This window comes from Zalophus californianus, chromosome 15 (genome assembly GCF_009762305.2).
Source record: "Zalophus californianus isolate mZalCal1 chromosome 15, mZalCal1.pri.v2, whole genome shotgun sequence".
NCBI classification, from domain to species: domain Eukaryota; kingdom Metazoa; phylum Chordata; class Mammalia; order Carnivora; family Otariidae; genus Zalophus; species Zalophus californianus.
Window position 1 is genome coordinate 59329206 of NC_045609.1, and position 25998 is coordinate 59355203.

The 25998-nt window shown below is 45.1% G+C and overlaps 1 protein-coding gene and 1 pseudogene across 8 annotated transcripts in view; one reads left to right on the top strand and one right to left on the bottom strand.

The window, feature by feature from the left end:
- The first annotated feature begins 2142 nt into the window (after positions 1 to 2142).
- Positions 2143 to 2321, top strand: LOC113924011 (annotated as a pseudogene).
- A 10-nt stretch (positions 2322 to 2331) lies between these two features.
- LOC113920281 (dynamin binding protein) overlaps positions 2332 to 25998 on the bottom strand; it is a 100799-nt gene continuing 77132 nt past the window's right edge. For 6 of the 8 annotated variants that reach the window (XM_035724106.1, XM_035724109.1, XM_035724107.1 and 3 more), the window contains 12 exons: positions 25403 to 25502; positions 22413 to 22560; positions 21797 to 21814; positions 21259 to 21458; positions 19333 to 19463; positions 18263 to 18367; positions 14964 to 15092; positions 13374 to 13706; positions 12491 to 12670; positions 10624 to 10822; positions 8008 to 8555; positions 4569 to 6212 (listed from right to left, as the gene is read on the bottom strand). In XM_035724106.1, the coding sequence (XP_035579999.1) occupies positions 6027 to 6212; positions 8008 to 8555; positions 10624 to 10822; positions 12491 to 12670; positions 13374 to 13706; positions 14964 to 15092; positions 18263 to 18367; positions 19333 to 19463; positions 21259 to 21458; positions 21797 to 21814; positions 22413 to 22560; positions 25403 to 25502 (2277 nt within the window). In that variant the 3' untranslated portion in view covers positions 4569 to 6026. Of the gene's footprint in view, positions 2467 to 4293; positions 4419 to 4568; positions 6213 to 8007; positions 8556 to 10623; positions 10823 to 12490; positions 12671 to 13373; positions 13707 to 14963; positions 15093 to 18262; positions 18368 to 19332; positions 19464 to 21258; positions 21459 to 21796; positions 21815 to 22412; positions 22561 to 25402; positions 25503 to 25998 lie in introns of those variants that run through there. The other 2 variants (XR_004819635.1, XM_035724111.1) reach the window with 2 other exon arrangements.

The following is a 25998-nucleotide window of genomic DNA, read 5'->3' on the forward strand; positions in this document are numbered from 1 at the left end:
ATATGTAAAGGCAGGATTTCTTTTAGGTAAAATGGGCAGAAAAATAAAGTTTCCGGAAGAAAAATTACTAAAGACTAGTTTGGTTTTTACTGCACTTAGAAATGAACTAATATATGAGCTCCTTTCTTCAATCAAGGCCTTGGCCGCCCTATTGGTTAGTCACCTTGGTCCTTGCTGTGATAGCCTCTATTCTTCCTGACAACCACGGTCTCTGATTTCAGGTCCACTTACCCTCTTCTTGGCTTCTGCTGCAAATGACGGGCTCTGTAGGAGCAGCAATCTTTGGGACACTGCTGCTTAAGCTCACAGCCACTCACTCCTCTCTGGGAAACAACTTTGTTGGATTCCTTCTGTAGAGATTGTCAAGTTATCCATTGATTGTACTTCTAGACACAGATTTCTCTCCCAAACCTGGTGCTAACAACATTGCCTACTGGCTCTCTTGTGAGCACCCAGCTGCAGGTAAACTGTGATCCGGTTTGTCACGGTTTACATCCTGGTATCATAAAGACACCTCCTAGCCCCATAAATACCTGCCTGGCTGATACGTTAGTTCCAATCTGTAAACCAATTACGCTTTTGCTAGCTTTTCATTTTCCTTCATCAAAAGGTCTCATTTTCCTGCATACTTAACTTCAAATGTTGATGGTTGACCCAAATCCTTTTGTTTTAGCCAGACTTAGAGTAGGGGTATGGCTCAAGGGCCAACTCTGGCTGGCTGTTTTGTAAATGAAGACTTACTGAAACCCAGCCGTGCTCACTTGTTTATTATCTATGCCTGCTTTGGGGTGACAATGGCAGAGCTGAGGAGTTGTGACAGACTGTATGGCCTGCAAAGTCTAGAATATTTACTATCTGGCCTTTTACAGGAAAGGTCTGCTGACCCCTATTCCAGAATCACCAGTGTAGCCTAAACTGGATGTTTCCATTTTCAAAAAGATCATTTGCCTCAAAAATGTCACGTGGCTTCATACCTGCAGCAGATAGAATAATGGTCCTCAAAGATATTCATGTCCTAACCCTCAAAACCCATGAGGATTTATTTACCTTACATAGCAGAAGGGACTTTGTGGATGTGATTAAGGATACTGAGGTGACCTGATCCACATAGGCCCAATGTCATCAAAAGGATCCCCATGAGAGAGGCAGAAGGGTCACAGTTAGAATGAAGATGATGTGACGACGGAGACATTGGGAGACACTATTCTTTTGGCTTTGATGCTGGAGAAAGGGGCCATAAGCCAATGCAGGCAGCTTCTAGAAGCTGGAAAGGACAAGGAAATAGATTATCTCCTGGAGCCTTCACAGGAACCAGCCGTCCTGACACGGTAACTCTAGCCCTGTGAGACTGATTTTGAACTTTTGACCTCCAGAATTGTAAGATAATAAATTTGTGTTGTTTTAGGCCACAAATTGTAGTAATTTGTTGTAGCAACAGTGGGAAACCAATACACTACCCCAAGTCCAAGTAGCTCTGATAGAATTGCCAATATTCTCCAACTGAAGTTGGTTTAATAATTCGTGATCTTCAATAAATCCTGTTGTTTGAATTTGTAGAGGACTATACCATCCTTTTAGCCCTGCTGAAAATGGGTGTCATCTCTTCTAGCAAACTGCAAAGGTCTCACTCAGCTTCATCATTTTTGGGAGGTTATCTTTTCTTGATCTCCGCTGAGAGGTTGTAGGAAGGTCCCTTGTTAAAGTGAGACATGGTAATTCCAATGACAAGAGGAGGCTGTGGATGGATCAGCAGTCCCTCTCAGCATCCCCGATCCCAGACTTGAGGAGTGGCTGCCAGGGGAGAGGTTTGGAGCTTGAACCTTGGTGTCTCAGGGACAACTATATACCATGGTCTAAGTCTGCAGTGCATTCCCATGCGTCTCCCTGCTCCCAATCAACCTTTCCTGAATGAACACCCCGCCATTGCCCTAACCAGAACATTCACTCCCTCCCACCACACTACCAGAACTTACCTCTGGGAAGACACCAAATTGACTCCTTTCTCTTTGAGGGTCACCTTGGAGGGGTACGAAGGAATAGATAGCCCTATGTAACTTGCAAGGCCCCCAATTTGTTGTTGAACACTCCCTTCTTGATACAGGCAAAATACTATTAATCATCTTCAGGAACAATTGCAAGAAGAGCTTTGCGCAGTGGCATTATCGTAGCCAATGAAGTTTATCCGAGGCGCGATTATTGCTAATTGAAACAATTGCAAGAAGATTCCAGTGGGCTGGGTGAGATAAAGGGCTCTGCTGTACCCAACAAACGTGTAACAGTAAAAACTCCATCAATACAATGTTTTAATAGGCAGAAGAGCTTAAAATCCCCAGTTGTACCAGCTGTGACAACTAGAGAGAGGATTTAGAATGATGTGTATACATCTTGAGGTTTCTTGGTCCTCTGGGCTAAGGTTCTCCACGTGAAACAACTGTGTTCTTCTAGGTCCGGTTTGTATTCCTGATCCTGAAACAAAACCCACATAAGCAGAGTCCTAGCTTTGCAACTAATTAAAACAGGGTGACACAAAATTCAATCCTTATTAGAACCATGTACTCCTAGAGCTCACACTGCACAAAAATTTACATGTGTCATCTTATTTGGTTCTCACAATAATCTTGAGATGAAAGCCAGAAATCTAGACTTTATAGATGGCAATCCCCACCACTGCTCCGTTCTCCCAGGAGTCTTGGATAAAAGCACAACTGAAGAGCTACTTCCAGGCAGGAAAGGGAGAAAATTCACAAGATGAAGCAAGCGGACAAGTCGGATTTAGACATTTTCTTCAATAACATTTCCTCTGTTGTGTCTGAAACATCTGATACCCTTTCCTTCCATGGGTTTTGTAATTCTTTTCTTTTTTTAAAGATTTTATTTAATTATTTGACAGAGAGAGAGACAGCGAGAGAGGGAACACAAGCAGGGGGAGTGGGAGAGGGAGAAGCAGGCTTCCCGCTGAGCAGGGAGCCCGATGCGGGGCTCTGTCCCAGGACCCCGGGATCATGACCTGAGCCGAAGGCAGACGCTTAACAACTGAGCCACCCAGGCGCCCCTGTAACTCTTTTCTGACAGTAGAAAGTTCCATTTAAAAAATTGCCTTGGGGGCGCCTGGGTGGCTGTTAAGCGTCCACGTTCGGCTCTTCAGTTCAGGTCATGATGTCAGGGTCCTGGGATCGAGTCCCACATCCGGCTCCATGCTTAGCAGGGAGTCTGCTTCTCCCTCTCCCTGTCTCTCTCTCAAGCAAGAAAATAAAATCTTTAAAAAAAAAAATTGCCATGACAGATGGTTCCCAAACTTTGATGTACACACAAATCATGTCAGGATTTTGAGCCCTGGGATGCCCGGGAGGGGCCTGCATTTCCAGCAGCTCCCAGGTTATAGTTTTGCCACTGGGCTGAAGGCCACACTTGCAGGCGCAAGACAAGCAGACATCTAGTGTTTAAAACAAACCTCGTTTTTTCATAAACCTGCTCCCGCCCCAGTGACCTCCCTTTTGCCAGTGATCCCATCATTTCTTCAATTTCATGGTCTTTATAGGACGCTTTTTTCCACTCTCAAGCAATCTGATGCCCAAAGCAGTTAACTTTTTTCCGACTAATTAGATTTTCCTGCCTTTGATCTGTCCTTCCTCTCAATCATCCTGTTAACATTTAGCTTTCCTAAAACAGGCAAATTTAAGAACCTACCAGAGTTTCTTATTACCAGACTCATCAAATCTAAATTCCTTGACTTGGACCTCAAGGCTCTCCAATTTATTACTCTGCATCAGGCAGTGTTCTAGCACTCTCCATGTACTAACTCATTCAATCCGTACAACAACCCATGGTGCTGGTAGTATGACCATCTCCTTTAGATGAGGAAGCTGAAGAATAGGTGGGGTAAGCTGCCCAAGTCACAAAGCTCTTAAGTGTCTGAAGCTAGAGAGTCTGGCTCCAGAACAAGATGGAAAGACTCAGCCAGAAAACCTCAGACCCAAGTTTCAATTCAGGATCCATCAAAAACTTCATGTGTGGCTCAGGGAAGTCACAATGTCACCATTGTCATCGTCCATAAAATAAGAGTTGGCCTGGCTGACAAATTTCCTTCCCTCAGAGTCCACCTCACCTATTCCGTCATGTTTTCTCCCCCTTCACAGTTATCAGGCAGCTGCTTCACGGTCCCCCCGCCAACGGCCAGGGCTCCTGCACTTCTCCCCCTCCCGACCTCACCCCCACCCAGCAGCCACTCCGGGCCTTGTTACTTCACCTCTAGGGCATCAGTTTCCACCTCTGTGGTATCAGCAAAGTACTTACCTTGTAGGGACTCCAGTTTAGAGCCTTCAGTTCTTCCGTTCTGCTAGGATTTTTATAGTATAAAACAGCTGAAGATACACAGGCAACCACCTGCAGCATAGGCATCTTTTGAGGGGACAGTCATTCTGTTGAAATTTGACAAAATGAATTTTTGAATTGAATTTCTTCAGTTAGCCTCCCCTATTTTCTTACCATCGTTTTTGAATTGTCAAGGTACCCTCAGAAATCCGGTAAGGTTCAAGCTAAACACATGGACGGAAATCAAGAAAACATACTCGTGGCCCTTAGAAATGCCTTTATTTATAAAATAACTACTTAAATATAAACATCTCTAAATATAAACACTGTTCACAGGAGACTCGCGTTGCTGCCTTTTGACCAACCTGCAGACACACAGGGCTAAGGGGTCCCACAGGTGTCTCCCCGGTCATCAGGATTTTAAGACCAAAGGTGCACTTGAAGGAGCAGGGGCTGTAAGGTGTTCTTAATTCCCTTTCTTAAGACAAAATTCATAGTCTTCTATTCCAAGGTAGGCCTCATATCTGGGGAAGACCTTAAGAATAAGAGCCCTGCTTAAAAGAATTTTCAGGGGGAGATTCTTTGTGTAAGGATTAGCGAAGATCTTCCTGAGGAGAGAGGGAGGGACGATCAGGCACTTTAGGATCTGTTTGGCTTAGACTACGGTCTCTGAAGCATGGAGGTTAGTGGTGAAACAGAAAATGCTTATTTCCAAGTCTTGGATAAGCTACCTCTGGGACTGCTTCTCCTCATTCATACAATACACAAGCATTATGCTTTCTGCATCTGTGGACAGTAGTGTGGATGAAGGAGAAAGGCATCCAATCTTCCACCAGGCCAGACTGGTTTCAGCTTACTGTAGGGCAAGCTCTTTCCATGGCGTGGCTGGAGCTCTGATCTTGTTCTCCTAGGAAAAGCTATCAGTTATTGGGTTGTGGGTGAAGGGCCAGGAGACATCACACACGGACTTGATAAGCAGAGGTGACTGTTAGAAAGGGGTAGAAGGTTGTAAACCTCAAAGGGAAGAGACCCATTCATAGAAAGACTGAAGGGAAATAAAGACCCTAAACGCTTTTTAAAAAGAGAATGCAACTGAATTTTGCCTAGACGATCTGGAAATGCAGTATTTGAAATAAATAAGATTACAGATGATAGTGTTTTAGGGACTTTTAAGGGGTGGGTGTGTATGTGTGAATGTGTGCTAAACACTGAAGCGTTGAAACACTAGATTCAACAAACTTCTTGCCATGTGCAGAGGCGCAGTCTAAAAGGGCTCCCAGAGAATTCTCTTCATCCAAATCAGTTTCTGGTCATTTGTTCGTGGAGCATGGGACTGCCCCAAACTCAGTATGGTACAACCCACGCCAACATCTTCTCATGCTGGAACACAGCTTCCAGCATATATCCGATACTGGTCTTCCCACTGGAAATTTCTCATTTCCAAAGGCTGACCCAAGACTTGCCTTTCTTCTCATGGTCACAGAATCATTCACAAGCCCCGGGGTCCATTTCAAATTCTAGAAAGTCTAGTGAGCATCAAAGTTGACAATCCAATGGCAGGAAACAAGACTCATCTTGTGCCCTGTGCCGTGCCGTGGTTAAACAATGCAGACGGGGCCGGTGTCCCAGGAGCAGGTGCCCTCTCGCAGGGCCACCAGAACCCTTCAGCAGAAGGAAGTGAAGGCAGCAAGGTTAAACGGGAGGGGGGAACAGGCTCAGGTATATTCAGTTTTGCGGATATAATTGGATGGAACATAGCCCTTCTTCCCATTAACTTCAGCTAACCACCATTCTGTATTTCCCGTAACATCTTTAAACTCGAGGATCTTGAGTCTCTGATTGGCTGACACACTCAGCTCATTTGGGTTCCGTGCCTTGAAGGTATAGACAGCAAAATAGACCTGTGAGAGGGAGAGAAAGTGAGTTGGGAAGCGGGAAACTGCTTGGAGCAATACTGTCCAGTAGAACTTCCTGTGGTGATAGGAATGTTCTATACCTGCGCTATCCAATATGGCAGCCTCTAGCCACATGTGGCTATCAAGCACTTGAAGTATGGCCAGTAAGAATAAGGCACTTAACTTTAAATTTTATTTAATTTTTTTTTAAGATTTTATTTATTTTTTGACAGAGAGAGAGACACAGTGGGAGAGGGAACACAAGCAGGGGGAGTGGGAGAGGGAGAAGCAGGCTTCCGGCTGAGCAGGGAGCCCGACGTGGGGCTCGATCCCAGGACCCTGGGATCATGACCTGAGCCGAAGGCAGACACTTACCGACTGAGCCACCCAGGCGCCCCAGATTTTATTTAATTTTAACTAACTTAAATTTAAATAGCTACATAGGGTTGGTGGCTACCATAATGAACAGGGCAGATTCAAAGAAAACCAAAGTTCATATCCTTTTACTCTTTTCAGAGTTGCCTTAAAAGGTGGAGGAAGGAACCTTCAGTCAATATGGCAGACAGGTAGTGTTCAGTGATCGGGAGGGGAAGCCATGAGGCCCATGGGGGCACAAGGATGAAAACAAACTCTTAGCACTTGGAGGAGTCGATGAAGCTAGAAGTGAGCTTTTTAAACAAAATCAGAATTGAAAAAAGGGCCATCTTCTCCTTCCACATGTCTAGAAAAAGTGTCCACTGATGGGAGCAGAACTTGGATGTCTGTCCTGGGCAGCAGGTAGTAACAGGATCACCAGAGGAACAGGCATGCCCTATGCTCATCTATAGCTCTGAGGAATGTGGCACAGAGAGACTGAGCTGAGAAGCTCATGTGAAAACTGGTCTTTTGGAATCCCGAGCTTGGCCGAGTCAAATACCTGCACAACCCAGGACACATCTGAGTCTCTCAAAGGCAACCCTGCTGGAGATGAGCTCACAGACAGATGGTAGGAGACACCCATGGAAACTCCCTGCTGCAAGAGGGAGCAAAGGGAACAAGTGCATGAACCAAGGGTTCCTCAGCCATGGATGTGAAAGTGACTTTAAAATAGGGACGTTTAGGGGTGCCTGGGTGGCTCAGTCGTTAAGCGTCTGCCTTCGGCTCGGGTCATGGTCCCAGGGTCCTGGGATCGAGCCCCTCATCGGGCTCCCTGCTCGGCAGGAAGCCTGCTTCTCCCTCTCCCGCTCCCCCTGCCTGTGTTCCCTCTTCTCTTGCTGTGTCTCTCTCTGTCAAATAAATAAAATCTTAAAAAAAAAAAAAATGGAAACTGTGCTTGACAATTTTATTAAAAAAAAAAATAGGGAGGTTTAATATGTGCAAGATACAAAAGCTATATTCAAATTCATAAGACAAAAATAGGCCGTTATAAAAAGAATAGAAAAACTGAAACAGAGTCAGAATGTTATTTCTAAAGTCCAGGGGGAAAAATATTAAAAAAAAAAAAAACCTAAATAGATGGGATAAACGGCAGACTTTATACAATGAGGAATTATGAGCTGGCAGAGTGGAAAAGGTTTTCAATATAACACCTTGTAAATACCTAATGACACGGCAGAAGGGGCCCAGAAATAGCCTGCAAGGTGTCAGCCAAAGAAGGTGCCCAGAAGGTGTGGAGATGCTCCCTCTTAGAGCAAGTTTCCATGTGGGCTTTCTAAGACTTGTCCGTGAGCTCAGCCCAGATCACCACCCAGGCCCTGGGCGTGCCTTGGACTCCCCCACTCCTACACCTACCACCCAACACTCGTGATCAGGGAGCACTTACCTGGTTGCCTTCTGCCTCCCTACTTTCTGGTTCTTCATTTTTGTCTTCCAGACACTGGGTTGTTCTCGTGCAGCCTTTCATGAGGTCTTTTCCCTGCCCGTTTCGCCCTGGTAGGGAGTGACCAATGGTTTCTAGATGCCTGGAGTTTCTGGAGCTCCTGAGGGCAGGGCCGGGCTGGTGAATGTCTCGGCCTGCCTCCGGAAAGTCCCACGACCTGGGCTGGGAGCTGGAGTCTGGGTCTGTGGGGCATCTGGAAGGACTGCTCTCCGAACAACCCAAGTTTAAGGATGCACTGGCAATTTCTTGGTCCGGTTCCTTCAATGAAATGGCATCTTGAGGCTGTTTCTGGCAAGACCCTGAGGTGAAGGACACAGCCATGCTGCTGGGATTGAAGGTCAAGGTGCTGCTGCAGTTCTGCCGTGGGAACCTGGGAGAGGAGCCGCCAGGCTCCGACTCGGTGGAGGAGTGGCTGCCAACGGAGGCGTCAGACTGGCTGCGGCGGGCATTGTAGGGCTTCAGGAAGGAGCTGTACACAAAGCCTGTGCTGACTAAGGGGCGGAAAAATCAACACGAAGGGCTTTTAATGGAAGGGGTGGTGGGCGGAGTCAACCGAGAAAAAACTATGGTTGAAAAGCTAGGTCAGTAGTGAGAGACACAAAACAAGATGCCTAGGGACAAAAAAGATGAGACCCTCAATCCCAGGGGACACCGTGGGTGGGTGCAGATGCAACTCTATGGCTACCTGGCAGCGCCTAACCGCCTGGCCTAACTGACCGCCTAACACGTGAGGGACGCGAGCCCCTGCAGAGATTCATGGGGACAGTAATAAAAATGGCACCGGGTTTGAGAATGAGCAGGTGAAGAAAATTTAACAGGATATCTGCATCATGGAAACAAAGGCCAGGAGAGACTTAACTAAGGATGTGTTCAGATACACTGAGGATGGAAAAAGGGATTTTAAAAACCATCCTCACAGTGACCGAGCCCCTCCGAGATGGCCGCCGGCCCTTTTGCCATCCGGGGCACTTGAATCTCCGCTTCTGGTCTGGGAACGTGGTGGGCATAGCGTGAGAATAGTCTGATGTAGGAAGCGGTTTGGAGGGGTTAGTATGTACACAACACACACACAGCACATGATCACTTTAATAAACTGCCTAAGATGATGACAGAGAGGGCCCTCAGCTCAAACTTCTAAACATAAAAGACTGAAATCCTTGATCCATGGGAACATTTTTTGTAACATTAAGAAGAAGTATCTGTGAAGGCAGGGACCCAGAGCAGGTAACCTTCATGCGAGCAAGGGCCATCTCCGCCTTCATCTTTAATGTGTTTTCCATACCTAAAAACACTTTTGTTACATCTGCTGAATGGGGGGGGGGGGGTCTCCTGGGCAGATGGTGAGGAGTAGAGGGTCTAACAGCTGATCCTAATACTGTGGGCTTCCTGCCACCACTCCCCAGGATGGCGTAGATAAAAGCCCCAAGGGTAGAACAGCTTCTTGAAGAGCCTGGATCGTTACTAGGAGTCCTTCTGTGAACCCAGCAGCGGCTTCCCCTGCCCATCACCCTCCATCCTTGCCTTCCTTTCCCACTGCCAATCTCCATTCTTTTGGGTAAGCGGGAAGGGATGGGGGTGGTGGGAGTCCACAAAATACTTTCAAACTGAGAATGGCACAATTTTCCATTCCGGTGGTATGAACAGAGATGTTTATTGTATAGGCCCACAGTCTTTATTTAAAATGCTGAGGCCAGATGGGTTTTGGAATTCAGACTTTCTCAATTTGGGAAAAGTAATCAAGTACGTATATGGTTTATGCATGACATCCCCAGCAGGGTCTGGGTCACCGCCTCAAAATTAAACCCATTGTTTCTATAATGTATGACTATTCACATCAAAAGAGAGGAGTAACAATTATAAACAGCCTCACAACACTTTGCTTGGATTTTGCTACCAAATAAGTTCAGATCAGGGAAGGTTTTGGCAAATGAGTTCTGAAAAAAAAGCCCTTTGTTTTTCAGAGCTTTCTGAATTTTTGGAATCGTTGAGAAATGACATGGATTATTATTCTTTTTACTTTTCTTTAAATTCTGTACCCAACAACCCCCCCCAACTACCCACCCCCGGCTAGAAAAAAGCTATAAGCTATTTTTAAAGTCATTCCCTAGTCATGAGGTAAAACCATTATGGAACAAAAAACTCAAAAAGCAAACAAAAAATCCTTTCCTACAGGTTTTAAATTCACACGCTGTCAAAACCCATTTACAGAGCTTGGAAGAGGGCAGCTTATTTTGGGGTTCTCTTAGGACAGGTTGAGAAGACTCAGGCCCCAGTAAGCACACAGCCTGTAAGAGCTGTAAAGCATGGCAAGATCCTGCAAGGTAAGAAATGGAGCCCTCTCTGGAATTTGTAAAAATAAAACCAAAACCAAAGACAGGTTTTGTTTTGGTAATGACTTGGGCACTATACTCTCCCAAGATAGATAGAACTTGTAAGGTTATTTTTCCCCTTTAATCAAAGACTTTTTTTTTTTTTTTGGCCTAGACAGGATTCGGGTACAGCCAGAAATAACTTTTTCCTCATTTAGAGTTAGAGTAATCTGAGGTCTAGCATTCCTACCTCCATTGTCAATCAGCCAGCGGTTTTGACTGCCCATGGGGTCCTTTTTTTTGATTACGCCCACCAGGTCACCTTCCAGAAGTGAGACATCTAAGTCTTGAGCGGCATTGAAGTTCCGTTCTGCTTGGAAGAGTTTTTCAGGGGGATACCTTGCCAGAAGGGAGGCCCGGAGTTCTTCTGACTGTAGCATGTAACTTGGCTGAAAGGCAACACAGAGATGCAATCAACAAAAGCCCTCCCTGGCCACCAGCCCAGCAGCCATATTTAATGCCAACTCGCAGTCTGAGTCTCAGAAATGGGGGCAACAACAGCCAGCCACTCGCTAATCCCATTGGATGTTTTTGTGCCTGAGTCAGTCCATGTGGCTGGGTAAAAATCATGATCTTAGTTCATGTTTTAGTGCCTTGGTAGCTATTAAGAAAATTTAACACACACTTAGTTTCACATCTGTTTATCTTGTGACCAAAAAATGTGATTAAAGTGCCACGTGGGGCGCCTGGCTGGCCCAGTTGGTAAAGCGCACGACTCCTGATCTCGGGGTTGTGAGTTCAAACCCCACACTGGGTGTAGAGATTACTTAAAAATAAAATCTTCAAAAAAAACTACCACCAAAAGAGTCAAAATATCTAAGTAATATTACAAGATCTTCTATTTTGCTATATGAATTGAAACAACTGAGACTTTCCTTATCTTGACTTCCCCATCTATAAAAACAATTACTATTTGTAAAAATTAGAAAAAATAAAAGTAATAAATTTGATTCTCCCTTTCAAGCTAATATAAATTAATGTCTATGAGATTATATGGAGCAAAATGTAAACAGAGATCAATAATCTTTTCGATTATGGCCCCTACTTTTCAAAAATATGGAAAAATTGAGTTCTAAAAGAATGTAACTCCAAGTAAGAAAGCAGTCAGCCATGAACGGTTTGGCCATGTATCAGATAATTACCTTTCTTTCTTCTTCTTCTTTTTTTTTTAAAGATTTTATTTTTATTTATTTGACAGAGAGCAAGTGAGAACACACAAGCAGGGGAAGCGGCAGACAGAGGGAGAGGGAGAAGCGGATTCCCACTGAGCGGGGAGCCCAACTCAGGGCCTGATCCTAGGGCCCCAGGTTCATAATCCGAGCCAAAGGCAGACACCCAACGGACTGAGCCACGCTGGCACCCCAGATAATTACCTTTTCCAATACATGATCAAATACAGGGAAGCCTGGCAGAACTGACATACCCTTAAATCAGTTTCCTTAATTAACTGGTCAAAGTATTAATATGAATCCTTCAGGAACTCCATTCACTGTATAGACTAAGATCTGAGAAGGCTTTTCAGAAGGTGTTTTGAGGTGCATATCGAGTGTGAAAAAGCTACTGGCAGTCCCTAGCCTTAGCAGCCGCGATGCGCAGGAATACTGAGAGAAGCAGCCCGCGACAGATGAGGGAACTCCATGACCTTTATTCTGCATTATTATAAGACATTTAAACTCCTGTGAAGCTGCTCATCTGTGGACAGAGCTGGGTGCATCTTATCCATAAGCTGGATACAGCTTATCTGTACAGTGCTCACTACGTGCCAGGCAATTTCTAATTGAGAAGTTTTGTAAGATGTGTGAGTCCATCTGGTGTTGGATAAGTAGAACACTGTTGGATCTGCATGGGTTTAGCTTGTGCGCTGGCAGCACGCATATGAACTCACCTGAACCTGCTAAGAGCTCGATGATGTAAGCACCAAACCCGGGTCCTGGAGACCGCACGAGGCTAAGCAGCCTGCTCGGGGACACGGGGGAAGTCCCCCTAGCGCCGGGCCTGAGCCCCCCCCCCCCCAGTCCCCACTCTCCCCCAAGCTCCGCGTGCGACGCCCCCCTCACCAGCCCCAGCAGCGGCTTCCGGGCCGCCGGACGGTCCGTGGTCTTCCTCTCAAATGGCTTCCTGGCAGCCGGAAGCGACTCTGGGAAGAAGGTGAAAACCTGGAGCTGCTGCAGGACCCTGCTGTGCTCCTCATGGAAGACGGCGGTAAGGTTCCCCTCTTTGCCAGCGACTTTAAGTGACTGGAGTCAGCGGGCAGGGCAGACAGAGAGAGGGGGGAGAGATGATGCAAGCTCGCAGTCCTGACGGGCGGCTTGGGCTCAGCTCCCTGTCACCCAGCTCCCCGTTACTGGGCAGGTTACTGGGCATGGCCGCAGGTGGGCCGCCCGGCGGGGGGTGGGGTTGGGGCTGGGCTCCTCAGGGAGGAAAAGAGATGCTGAGAAGCCACAGGCACCAGCAAGGGACGGAGATTCGGAGGGGCTTGACCTGAGGACCCATTTAATCTCTAGTGTGAAGAATTTCTCAAGCAACCCAAATGCGCATTCCCAGAAAGACAGAAAGACACCAGGAGAGCCTCAGAGACTCCTCCGCTGGGGCACTGGGGGGACGGGCCGGGGGCTGGGACGGGGGCGGGGGGGGTGAAGGGTCGGCCGGAGGGACAGATGGAGGGATGGACGGGCAGAGGGACAGACGGAGGGTCGGGCAGGTCAGCCGGAGGGACGGGCGGAGGAACAGATGGAGGGACGACCGGAGGGATGGATGGAGGGACGGATGGACGGGCAGAGGGACAGACAGCCGGAGGGACAGAGAGTCGGGCGGAGGGACAGACGGAGGGTCGGCCGAAGGGACGGACGGAGGGACAGATGGGCGGAGGGACGGGCAGATGGAGAGATGGACGGCTGGAGGGACTGCCTGCCGGCCGGCCGGCCAATACCACACACACACCGACAGCAGCGGCTTCAGCTGCTCCAGCGCCCGGCGCACGAAGTCGCAGTGGGCTTCGGCGTAGCCGTGGATGCAGTTGGTGAAGAGCCCCTGGGCGAACTGCTGGAACTTGGGCAGCTCGTCCAGCAGCTGCGCGTTCAGGGCCTCGTAGTTGTTCCGAGCCGACTGCAGCTCCTCCAGAGTCTTCTTGTCCTTTAGCTTCTCTGCCCGCTCCGTGCAGTTGTAGAAGTCCAGAAGCTTATCGAAGCGTTTCTGCACCAGCTTGTGGGGCCCCGTGAACATGCTTAGCAGCTGATTGAGGGGAGAGATGACAAGCCGCTCTGTCCTCTCCTTCTGTGGGGACAAGAAAATCACGTGGCTCAGTTGTCCCGTATCCCATATTTATGGTTTTTAATTGAGAAATAACAGATATAACATCAGGTTCAGGTGTACATACAACATAATGATTCAGTATTTGAATATACTGCAGAACCATCACCACGGTAAGTCCAGTGAACACCCGCACCCGTCACCACATATATTTGTCCTTCTCTGAAATACCCTTCAGGCTGATTTGTGATACCCTGTACCACCTGCTTTGCTCCCAGCGCACAAGCTAAACCCATGCAGATCCAACAGTGTTCTACTTATCCAACACCAGATGGACTCACACATCTTACAAAACTTCTCAATTTAAAACCTTCACCAATCATATGCACATGCCAAAAGTCTGCAAAACATGCTGGGCCCACCTGAGCTCCATAGTTGATAATGGGACAGTCTGTCCGGTATCACCTCTTATGTGCACAGGTCTACATGGCTTGAAGTTAACTGAAGATGTAGTTGTTACATAGGTCTGAGGTAGAGAAGCTTTCGTACACCCATACATAATACCTTTTCTAATCATAGCTACTTGTTAATCCCTCTTTCTACTTTTCAAAAGATTTTTCTCGTGGTTTAGAAGGACAGACATCGAGGGGCAGGATATTGCCACATAAAGAACATAAATAGGTACTTAGTAAACATTACTTTTAGTAAGATGCTACTGTTGTTAGAACACTTCCCCAAGTGTGAATAAATGCTTTCTTCAGCCTCAAGCCATCCAAAAATTTCCAAGAAACCTTCAAACCCCACTCATCTCTTTCTCCTCACCATCAAACAATTCCATATCTATATTTAGAGTTGCCAGAACAATCTGACCTTTAGTACTGTCTTTATAAGGAAGTACATGCCATCTCAAAGATCCATTGGTTAACTTCGAAACTACTAAATATTCCAAGTTAGTACTCCTATAGTTGTTTTCTTTCATCAGAGTTGTCAATAGTGATACCAGATGAAATTTCCCAGTTTTCCTCTGTCTCTTCAAACTAGACTGATCACAAGCTATAAAAAATCTCTTTGAATAACAGAGGCCCAACCTGTCCTTTTAATCAATTAAAAGCCATTGTTCTGAATATAAAACCCCAATATGGATAGAGCTAGAGGATGACCGGTGTTCCTGATGCACACGGCATGTCTTCTGTGGAATTAACTTTTCCACAAGCTGGATGTCCAAGAACCCCAGGAAGAAGGCCACCCTACGAAAAGAGGGTTGAAGAAAGAGTCACTTACGAAGTGTGTGAAGAGCTGGTCGCTGATGTAGCGATGCACCTTCTCAAACTGCTCCAAGTCTCTGTGTCCCTTCTCCATGCACACATCCCACATGCTCACGGCAGCCACCACTTTCACACACGCCGATTCCTAGAGCCGGTTAGAAACAAATGCAGTCAGACAGACAGAACTTCCTAGCCATCACCATTCACCCTGGACAGGAGAATGGGACAAAAGGGGTCCATAATTAAAAATTTTCTCTCTAGCACAGTTATTTTAGCTTTGAAATGAGCACATTCTCATAAACTATGATTTATGAGGAACAGAGAAAAGCCTAAGACTCTTATTTATAGAAAAAAATGGTGAGGGTTTTTATCGGCTCTTTAGCATTTCTTTATGTTCCTAATTTGAGTCAAGATGATTCCTGCAGGATGATGATAATGAGTGATCACCTCTCCTACAAGTGTCGGCTCATGCTGTCACTGTCTCAAAGACAGCTGGCCATGACCCTGCTTCCTGCACTCAGGCGCACCTGACTGCTCTGTCCTTTGTCACTGCAGACAACTTACTAATGTTTGCGCACTGTCTCTAGTTCCCTCCCACAACCCCCTAATAACATGTAAACTCCGGGAGGGCAGGGATTTTTGTCTGTGTTGTTGGCTGACTCAATTATCATTTGCTGACTAAATGAACAAATAAGTGAATGCATAGTACACTCTTCTGCACGGATCCTGACAGGTTTTAAACCCTAGGCTGTTTTCTCTGGCTACTTAAACAATGCTGGGTTCTCACCTCCTTTAGTTTAAGTTAGGGGAATACCCATTATTTCGCTATTAACCCAAATAAAATCTAAAGGTACCCAAAACTCCATTCATGTATTTCAAGGGCAAATGAAGTCCCTAAGCAAAAAACATCAGTGCCTCATTCATTGGTTTGATTTTACAACATTTTATTTTATGACACTGGCAGACCTCTTGTCTTTAAATCCTATGCCTGTATGTGTAGACATCGTGTTTTGTCAGAAGGATAAATTGTGTCATCTTCCTAATTCCTCCTGAGTGGGAGAATGCATGTGAAACGTGATGTCCTCTTATATTCTTTAAAAAAAAAAATGTTGTGAAGTCTCAAAATAGTAGTCGACACGTCAATGTAGATACCAAAGTATAGTCAATATCCCTCAGCTTATGTTCTTGCCAGCTCGCTCTCTCTCAGTGGATCCAAATAATTTTATTTGGCAGGGCTTTTCACTTTATGTCAGTGATGAAACTGTTCAACACTTAGAAAACATGGGGAGAAAACACTCAATAAAAGGATATCGAAAGTAGAGGAATTAATTTTAAGGGAATGTCCTAGACCAGGGAATACACTTGGGAGTTGTATCAACATTGTTTTTGCCAAATCTCTCACTTTAAGCCAATGTGCTCTTAAAAAAGTTTTATAAACCCTAATTTTTATCTAATTATATACTTAAAACATGAAGGGAGCGAGTTTGCTACTTAGGGGCATGTGGGAAACATAGGGGGCATTTCAAATCATGGGGATTATTTAATAAATGATGACAATTGGAAAAGCAGGTAAAAAAAAAAATCACACTGGATCCTTACCTCAACCTTTAGTGTCACTAAATTCCAGCTAGATCAATGACTTCAACTTTAAAAAATGAAATAATAAAAATACTAAAACCTGGGAGATACTTATTACCTTGGAAGAGGAAAGACCTTTTCAAGCATGACATAGACCTAAGAAGCCATAAAAAAGTTCAGACCATGCAAACCTAAAAATTTTCTACATGGGGAAAACACTTAAGCAAACTCAAAAGTCAACAAACTGAGGGAGAAATAGTTGTAAACCATTATCATACACAAAGGGCTATTCTATTTTCTCCAACTATACAGAGGTACTACAAGTCAGTAAGAGAAAGATCATCGAATCAATAAATAAGCATTTCAAAATATAGACAAATCAACAGAAAAAGGAATATAATGACTTAAAGATAGGAAAATATCCTCAACTTCATTCATAAGGAATGCAAATTTAAACTACATGCAAATAGCATTTTTAACCTATCTTGCAAAGAGAAGACATTTTGATTTTGGTAACACTGTGTGTTAGTAAGGGATGGGGAAATCATTTCATACACTACCGATAGGGAGTCTGCCCTGGTACAATGTCTACATGCTATATGATTTGGCTCAGCAAATCCAGTACTCTGGTCTTCAGATATACGCTCATAGATCAGAAAATGATGTATCTACAAGGATATTCCTTGTGCCAATGTATCTAATCGTTTGCCAACAACAAATAAACGTCCATCAATAGGGGACAAGTTAATTACATTATGGCACATCCATATCATTACATACTGGTGCAATTGTTTAAAAAAAAAAAAAGAAAGTTCTGTGTGCAGAGGTACAGAAATGACTTCCAAAATACTATTATGTGCAAAACCCAAGATGCTCAACAGTGTGTATCTCTCTCTCTCTCTCTCTCCCCCACACATACACACACGATTATCTCTGATGAGAGAAGAATCTGATAAATGCAGACTGTGTCTCTAGAAGGTGCCTGGGAGACGGGCTGGAGGAAGAATTATTTTCACTTTTTACTTATTCCTTTGGTACCTTTGAATTTGTACCATTTTCCTTAATTTTTTTTTTTTTTTTTTTTTTTTTAAGAAAGCAGAGGATCTCTCTTTAACGAAACTGTCAGGAAGAGATTTTCATGTGTGACAGACAGGAGTACATGATATGCTTATATAAACACCACTCTGTGAAGCCCATAGGGGAAGGAGAGACCCAAACAGAAAGGAGTCTAGTCCCGCCTCTGACTGTGAAGCAAACACCGCCTGACCTCCTCAGCCCCTCCAGCTCTCCAGACCTATTCACGGTTCTAACAATTTTAGAGGCCTTGTGTATAGCAACCACATTTGATGGAAATTAACATTATTATGAGAAAGCATGCCTCCAATGGGAACCACTATCGTATTAGTCAATCTTTGAAATGATCTTTACAAAATGAACTGTGACAAGTGTTTCACGAATAACTGGACAGAGGAGACAGTAAGCAAAAGGTGGTGGGAAGGTCGGTGACCGCGAGAGGGAGGAAGGAGCCAGGCTGCTCTAGAATTCATTCGGAAGCTCATCTTCCAGATGCTGTCACCTCTTAACTAAACAACCGGACTCCCAGGAACAAGTATGTCAGGGCACAGTGGTCGTCTGAGTCCAGATTATTCAACACGCATCCCACAATATGCTGACGAGCAGGAAAATGGACGGAATTACACCCTATGTGATTCTAAGCAGAGCGCCGCCTTCACTCACCCGGATATGCTGAAGGTAGAGAGACAGGTCCCGGATAAAAGATTTGATCAATCTTTCCTGCATTCGGAAGTTCTTTTCTGTTTCTTCAAATGCTTCATCTTTGATCTGTTCAAAATAAACAAGTACTGTTAGCAGATCTGGATTCTCCCTCAGTCTATCCCATTGGCATTAAAAGTACCTTTTGTCTAAATTTTAAGCCTTTGATGTTTCCCCAAATCATACTGAATTGAATTTAAACACCTCTATGTGACCTTGAAAGATCGCCAAAATACACCCGGGCTCTCCTGCCTTCACACCTTACTTCCTCTGCTCCTGATGGGAAGACATGCTTTGCTGTGGTCAGATGCTCTCTTCCTGTCCCCAGTGACCACATTTGTTCACCCCGGTGCCATGGCTCGAGCTGTCCCCTTGCCTGGTATGCCCTGTCCCTATGCCAAACTACCCCCTTTCTTTGAGGCTTAGATTAAATCTCTTGTCAGCATGAAGCTTGCTCTCATGCAACTCCTGTTTTCCTAAGTACTAGAGCATACAGAGAACAAACTGCAACACTTAGCAGCTGATTGTTTTCTAGCTGCTACTTCCCACTGACTACATACTGCATGTATGCTATAGAACGAAGCCTGGTGACTCCAGATCCACGCTCAGCAATGCGGATGTTTCCAAATTACTCAGTTTCTCAGACTTTAGGTTTTTCCAATTTGTGACATATTGTGTCGAACTACGGTGATCTCTTAAATCCCTTCTAGCTTCATGTCTACGACTTGGTCTCCCCAGGTACATCGCAAGCTCCTCATGGGTGTCTGAAACCACAGTAACTATTATTTGGTGACCGATTTGGCCTCCTGATTTGCCTTTGCACACACTGTAAGCCGCTCACCACAGCAGGGTGGAGGGCTGGGCGGTGGGATTCCCATACATAGCAGCTGCCGGGTCCTGCGTCCACCAGCTGGCAAACACCAAAAGAGGTACTAAGAGATGAATCATGTCAATCGATAACAATGCAGGCTGCCCCGTAGAAACCCCAAAACGTTGCTGAAGATGTGCCAAACCTTCAAGGGTGGGAATCTCACCTGTGGAGCAAAGCCAGTGAGGTGCTTCAGGTGACTGCTAACGCGGTTGGACTTCTTGATGATGGAATGGATGTTCAGTTTGGAAATTTTCTCCATGAGGCTGTCTTCATCACCCTTTCGGTACTTGAGGACTAGGGAGTGAGTCAAGAAAGCCCTTCTCTGAGCATGGACAGACTACAAAATGAGCCACAAAATGAGATCAACAACCCAAACTAGAGGTAGTGCTCAGTTTCAATGAGCTTATAACTGAGTAGAGACAAAACAGGAATGGAAATCACCATTATGGGCAGACAGGATACTTGACGAAGCACAGAGATGGCACAGACTGGAGGTGGTTAGGAGGAAAGGGAGCAGAGGGGTCAGGAAAAGAATCCAAGATTTGGAGTCCAGGAAACCTCTGAGCTCCATGCCCAGGTCTGTCATTTCATCAAGGTGTGGCCTTCCAGAAGTCACTTAACTCCTCTGAGCCTTATTTTCCTCTCCAATAAAATATAGAGAGGAACACTACTTGCTTTATAAGACCATCTTAAATGGTCTTGTGTACAAATATTTATATCCAATTGTCTCATATAGTAAAATGCTATATAGGAGTCGTGATCAACTACTGTGTCATATCTTAGGCACAATCTCTAGAAAAGTCAGGAGACATCAGAAGGGTCACAAGGAGAAGACTGGGTGGCACTACAAAGGCACACTTTATTGTTACAGGAGATGCAGACATTACATTAGGAGATAAGAATCAGAGAGGGAGATAAACCATAAAAGACTCCTAACTATGGGAAACAAACTGAGGGCTGCTGGAGGGGCGGGGGGACAGGGTAACTGGGTGATGGGCATTAAGGAGGGCACGGGATGTGATGAGCACTGGGTGTTATATAAGACTGATGAATCACTGAACTGTACTTCTGAAGCTAATAATACACTATATATTAATTAACTGAATTTAAATTTTAAAAGGTGCCTGGGTAGCTCAGTCCCTTCGGCTCAGGTCACGATCCCAGAGTCCCCCCGATCGGGCCCCAAATCAGGCTCCCCGCTCAGCGGGGAGTCTGCTTCTCCCTGACCCTCCCCACCTTGTGCTCTCTCACTCCCTCTCTCTCAAATAAATAAAATCTTTAAGAAAAATAAATGAAAGAAATAAATTTAAAAGAGAGAGAGGGAAGAAAGGAGATAGGAACCAAGACAAAGGACTAGGTGGCCTGAGGGCTTTAAGAGCACAGTGGCCACAGCGCCCCACTGTGGCTGATGCGGTGGGTGGGAGGGACAGGAAGAGGTACTATAACACAGATTCTTTGAAGATGTGACTAACAAATCAATGTAGCATGGTTACCATGCTATACTGATCGAGAGTTCAAATTAGAGCCTCACAAGAGGTTTGATGAAAGAGAAAAGAAATGGTTCGATTCCTTCCACATTATAAAGAAAGCGCTGGGTGGTTTTCAACTAACTACACAGTGCTGGGGGCGGGGCTCAGACCAAAGAGGAGTCACGTGACCCAGAGACTGGGCAAACGGGGGTTTTCTGAAAGAGGAGGAGAAGTCCTAACTTAAGTGGAGGTAGTAAAACATCCAACATGACATGCAGGAAAACAAGTCTAAGCACGGGCTGAAAAGGCTTGCCTTCCGTGAGCGAGCGGAGAAAGCAATCACCAGTGCCTGAATGAGCCACTCTATCCGTGGGAAAGACTCATTACTACAAGTCTGATCACAGATGCCTTACTTCCAATATTCCACAGTTGTACTTTCATTATGTTATTGCTTGCTTTTTCATACCCTATTTCCCCCCATTCTGCCACCGTTTCTACAGCAGAGCCCTATTACCCACCCTCTGTCTTGCCCTTCTCTGGTAAAGGCATAATTCTTTGGAGGGGGGCAGCATTCCATTCTCAAGGGTATACCTCCTTTTCAGCAAGTACGCTTTTCTTACCCAGGTCCTTTCGACGTTTATATTCATTAATGTTCACGTTGATCTCCTTGACTGCAAGGACTGCATTGGTTAAGGGCGCTTTATCGGGGTGGGATTCTGGGGTGGAATTCAGCAACTCCATGAGTAGCAGTGGGTAGCGCATTACCCTCTGGACCGGTTTGATGAGGAAGGAGCCCAGGTTAATGTAATTTGTGCATCCCCTAACAGAGAAGGAAAAAGAGACTTTTAATCAAATGTCAGTAATATAGGGCCTATTGGTAATGTTTGTGATTCTTAAATATAGCTCTGTTCTCTCATCCTCCTTTCCAATTTCATTCATTCAGCAAATATTTTCTGGGTACCTAATAAATACCAGGTACTGTTGTAGGCACTAGGGATTTAGTAGAGGAAGGAGAGGGGCAATAAACATTGTAGCAAGTGTCATTTGGTGATAAGCACTATGGAGAAAAATACAGCAAAGGAGGTCTACTTCTAGGTTTCTCTCTATTAGGGAAGAAAATAAAGAAATGAGCTTGTGCATCAAGGGCGAGGGACTTACCATTCTGTGTACAGGCTCCTACAGGGCAGCGAGCATGAAAAGAAAACAGACAACTGCTTAGAGGGAATGCTAAATATGCCGACTTTCACACTCTTCGCAGGATGTATTAGTTCAACTAATGCCTATCAGTTGGGCAGACAAATAAAATCACATGGGATAAAGGGAAATTATTAATATCTATGGAGGCATATCTAGTTCATTAAAAAGTTAGTAAGCCCCTAACTTCCCTATGATCTACTGAGACATATATTGTATCCTTATAATCTGCCTAAGTCCAGGAGGATCTCACCTGAAGGTCAAGAATAAGTGAATTGGGTCTTTTTACACCTATGCTCTTGTTTGTTTGGAGCAAACTATCTCCCTGACTGCTTCTTACCTGAAATGCGAATTTAATACTTTGTATCTACAGATATGAAGCGGGAAGCCACTGAAGATTTTCAAGGGAAAAGGCAATATGATGAAAGAAGAGCAAGTTACATAACAGGACCTATAATAACATATCATTCATGATTAAAATAAGATAGATGTCACAAGAAGTCTAGACCATGCACGGACTGAGTTCTCAATGGCAGAATAAAGAATTATGATGGAAGTGCAGTGAGGTCAAAACTCCTACTTGAGATCTGCCAAGGAGTCCTGAAGATGCTTCTGGATCTTCTCATCCTTCTCGTAGATTTCCAGCAGTGAAATGGCCTCATCGTGATTCTGGCAGTAAACCTTGTATGTTCCCTCAAGCTCGTCCCGGTGATCAAGAAACACAGGCCCTTTAGAATATACGTACACATACAGTGTTTTTAGTAACTTTCTTCTCAGTAGCCTCAATGTGAAGTAGATAACCAAATATTTATCAGTTAAATCCTATCACAAGAAATGATAATGAGACTAATTACCCAATTTATAATTTCCATGAAATAGCTCACAATTATATTTAAAGCAAAATTCAAGAGAACCATGTCATCACATATTTTTTAGCACACACACACACACACACACACACACACACACACACACACACACACACACCTGGCCGCGGAAACCGCCTCCAGTCCACACACACACACACACACACACACACACACACACACACACACACACACACCTGGCCGCGGAAACCGCCTCCAGTCCACACACACACACACACACACACACACACACACACACACACACACACACACACACACACACACACACACACACACACACACACACACACACACACACCTGGCCGCGGAAACCGCCTCCAGTCCACACACCCACACCCACACCCACACACACCCACACCCACACCCACACCCACACACACACACACACACACACACCTGGCCGCGGAAACCGCCTCCAGTCCCTCTCCAGTCAGGCAGAGGGGTCTGCAAGCAGTCCCCACAGAAGATCAGAAGAGTAAGGGCCCCTCACTCTCTAAGCCCCAGGGAAACCACAAGTGAGACAGCAGTTTCTAAGCTCTTCTTTGTGCATGAATTAAATACACAGGACTATAAATGAAGTTTATTATATTAAAATACCTATAATATACAAAAAACACAACAAATCTGTGACAAAGTAACATCTGTACTTTCTTTCTGTGAGATAGGTGTAAAATAATTTAAAATACTACGTACCCTCCTGGTGCTTTTTTCTCATCTCCTTACTCGGCCGAGCCCTGAGCACGGCCCATTCTCTCCTCCCTCACTAGATCCTGTCCTGCCTGCGCTGAGTCCTTCCCCAGTCAGACTACTAATGTGAGTTCCACGCTGCTTTCGCCAGCGCCCTGATTACCTTGATTTTTTTTTGCTGAGTTATCCCCCTCTCCGTATACTTTTTCCATTTCTATTCCCGGCTCATAAAACTGCTTGGAAGGTACATTGTTGGGGGGTGGGGGTGGGGGGCAGGAAGGCTTCCCATAGAACAGTTTGAATAATTCCCTACCACTTGTGTGATTTAAAAAAAAAATGGAAATGGGGGCCCAGGATAGAGAAAATATGTATGTAATTGCTGGTATATAATAAACTCTCTGGAAGGCAACAGAAGAAAACTAATAACCCTGGGTGCTTCTGGTTTGAAGAACTGGTGGCTAGGGAATGGGTAAGAGCCTTTTCACTAAATAGTTCTTTGTAACTTTCTGTGTGCCATGGGAATGTATTAAAAATAAGTTAAATTAGAATTATATTAAAATAAAAAACAAAGAAATATATTAAAATAAACTTGACCTCCCCAAACATTGCTCATGCAATTCATGCCCACCTGCCTTTTGCTAGTGGCTTGCCAAAGCTTTCCTGTGTCCGTTCCCCTCCCAGATGAGTCAGGTAAACACTGCCTAGTGTAAGCCAACATCATGACCCCATTCTCCTTTTCAGTGATCAGCTTAGGCATATGCACGTGACCCAGTTCTGGCCAATGAGAAATAAAGAGAAAGCTGACAGGGGAGCACTGGGAAAGCTTTGTTCACTCTTAAATGACACCGGGTCACTTCTCCCTTCTGCTGGATGTTGTCATGTGTGTAGGAGGATGGCTAGAACTGCAGGAGCATCTTGTGACCATGATTCCAGGAAAACAGCAAAATGGTAGGACGTCCCTTCCCACGCTGTACCAGAGCTGGTCTGTGTGACCAACAAAATATGGCAGAAGTGACGGTGTGTCATACCCAGATCAGGTTAGAGAAGACATTGTGGGTCTCCCATCTTGAGCCTTCTCTCCCTCTTGGATCACTCACTGGGGAAAGCCAGCTGCCATGTCCTGAGGACAGTCCATGGAGAGGCTCAAAGGCAAGGAACTAGGGCTTAAAAAGCTGAGTGGGCTTCCTTGGAAGTGGATCCATGAGCCCCAGAGGATGGCAGTCCAGGCCAACAGCTTGACCCCCACCTCAGGAGAGATGCTGAGCCAGAGCTGCCCAGCTAAGCCACTCCTGGATTCCTCGGCCACGGGCACTGTGGCATAATACGTGTTTCTGATTTAAAGCTGCTAAGTTCTGGTATAATTTGTTACATGGCAACAGATAACTAATACAGTTCCTTTGTTGATTAAAAACAGATGACTGTTTTTCAAACATCCTTGACAATGACCCACACGAGCGAAAACATTTTAAATCATGGCTCGGTATTACTTATATGTGCAATGGACACGAGTGTCAAAGTATTACTTATATGTGCAGTGGACGTGAGTGTCAAAGTATTACTTATATGTGCAGTGGACGTGAGTGTCAAAGTATTACTTATATGTGCAGTGGACGTGAGTGTCAAAAAGCTGTAGCTGTGCATAGTCTTTATAGTACATTCTGATATTTTCTATTTTATTTTATTGAAAAAAGTATATACCGGGTGCAACTTGCTCTAGTGATCTCATGACCCACCAACAGGCTGCAACCTTTGGTCTGGAAAACTCACGCTATGTGACACCCAAAATCTCTTCTATTGCTAACATCCTGCAGCACCTCAAAGTAGGCTGTAGATAAAAGGAGAAGCAGCCGGCCAAGTGGCCTCTGAGCTAAGGAGCTAGAACTTCATTTTCCCACTTAGTACCAGCAAAGCTGCTTCACCCCTTACCTCCTACCCGTGAAGTTTAACAAAAAGGGGGGGGGGGAGCTGCTTCTGAAGCAATGGCAGGAGCTCATACCTACAGCATCGCTGATTTCCAGATCAGCCAATAACTGCTTTGAGACCTTAATCACCATCTGCATATTTCCAAAAAGTCCTTCAAAGTCGATGTTTGGTATCTGAGAAAGGGAAACAAAACGTAAAGATGCACGGAAACGAAATTAATAGCATGCCATTCATACTAGGAACATCTCTTCAAGGATGGTACAAAACTGTTCAAAGTCAGCTTTACTCACTGTCACCAAGGTTCCAGGACAGAAGCATGCCAACATTATCTCTAGTGTCACTCCTTGTCCCTGATCCAATTACTCTCTGCTCGACCCCCTCCCCCACTACCTTAGTAAAAGGACTGTGTTACCAGTCTGGTCTCGAATTATATTGAGATACAAATTCCCACGCAGTACCCAAAACCTGATGGCGGTGCCCACTTCCTATACTAGTTCTTAGGAGTGAATGTTCCAGAAGTATAAACCCAAGGTTTGTACTTGGCCAGGCCCAGATGGTCTAATAACAAGCAGTAAGGACAGTAAATCCCCCCAGGAGGCTGTTAACCTTTTTTCCCTACCTCCAGCATCTAGACAAGTAGCTGGCACACACGTGACGGGCAGGGTTTCC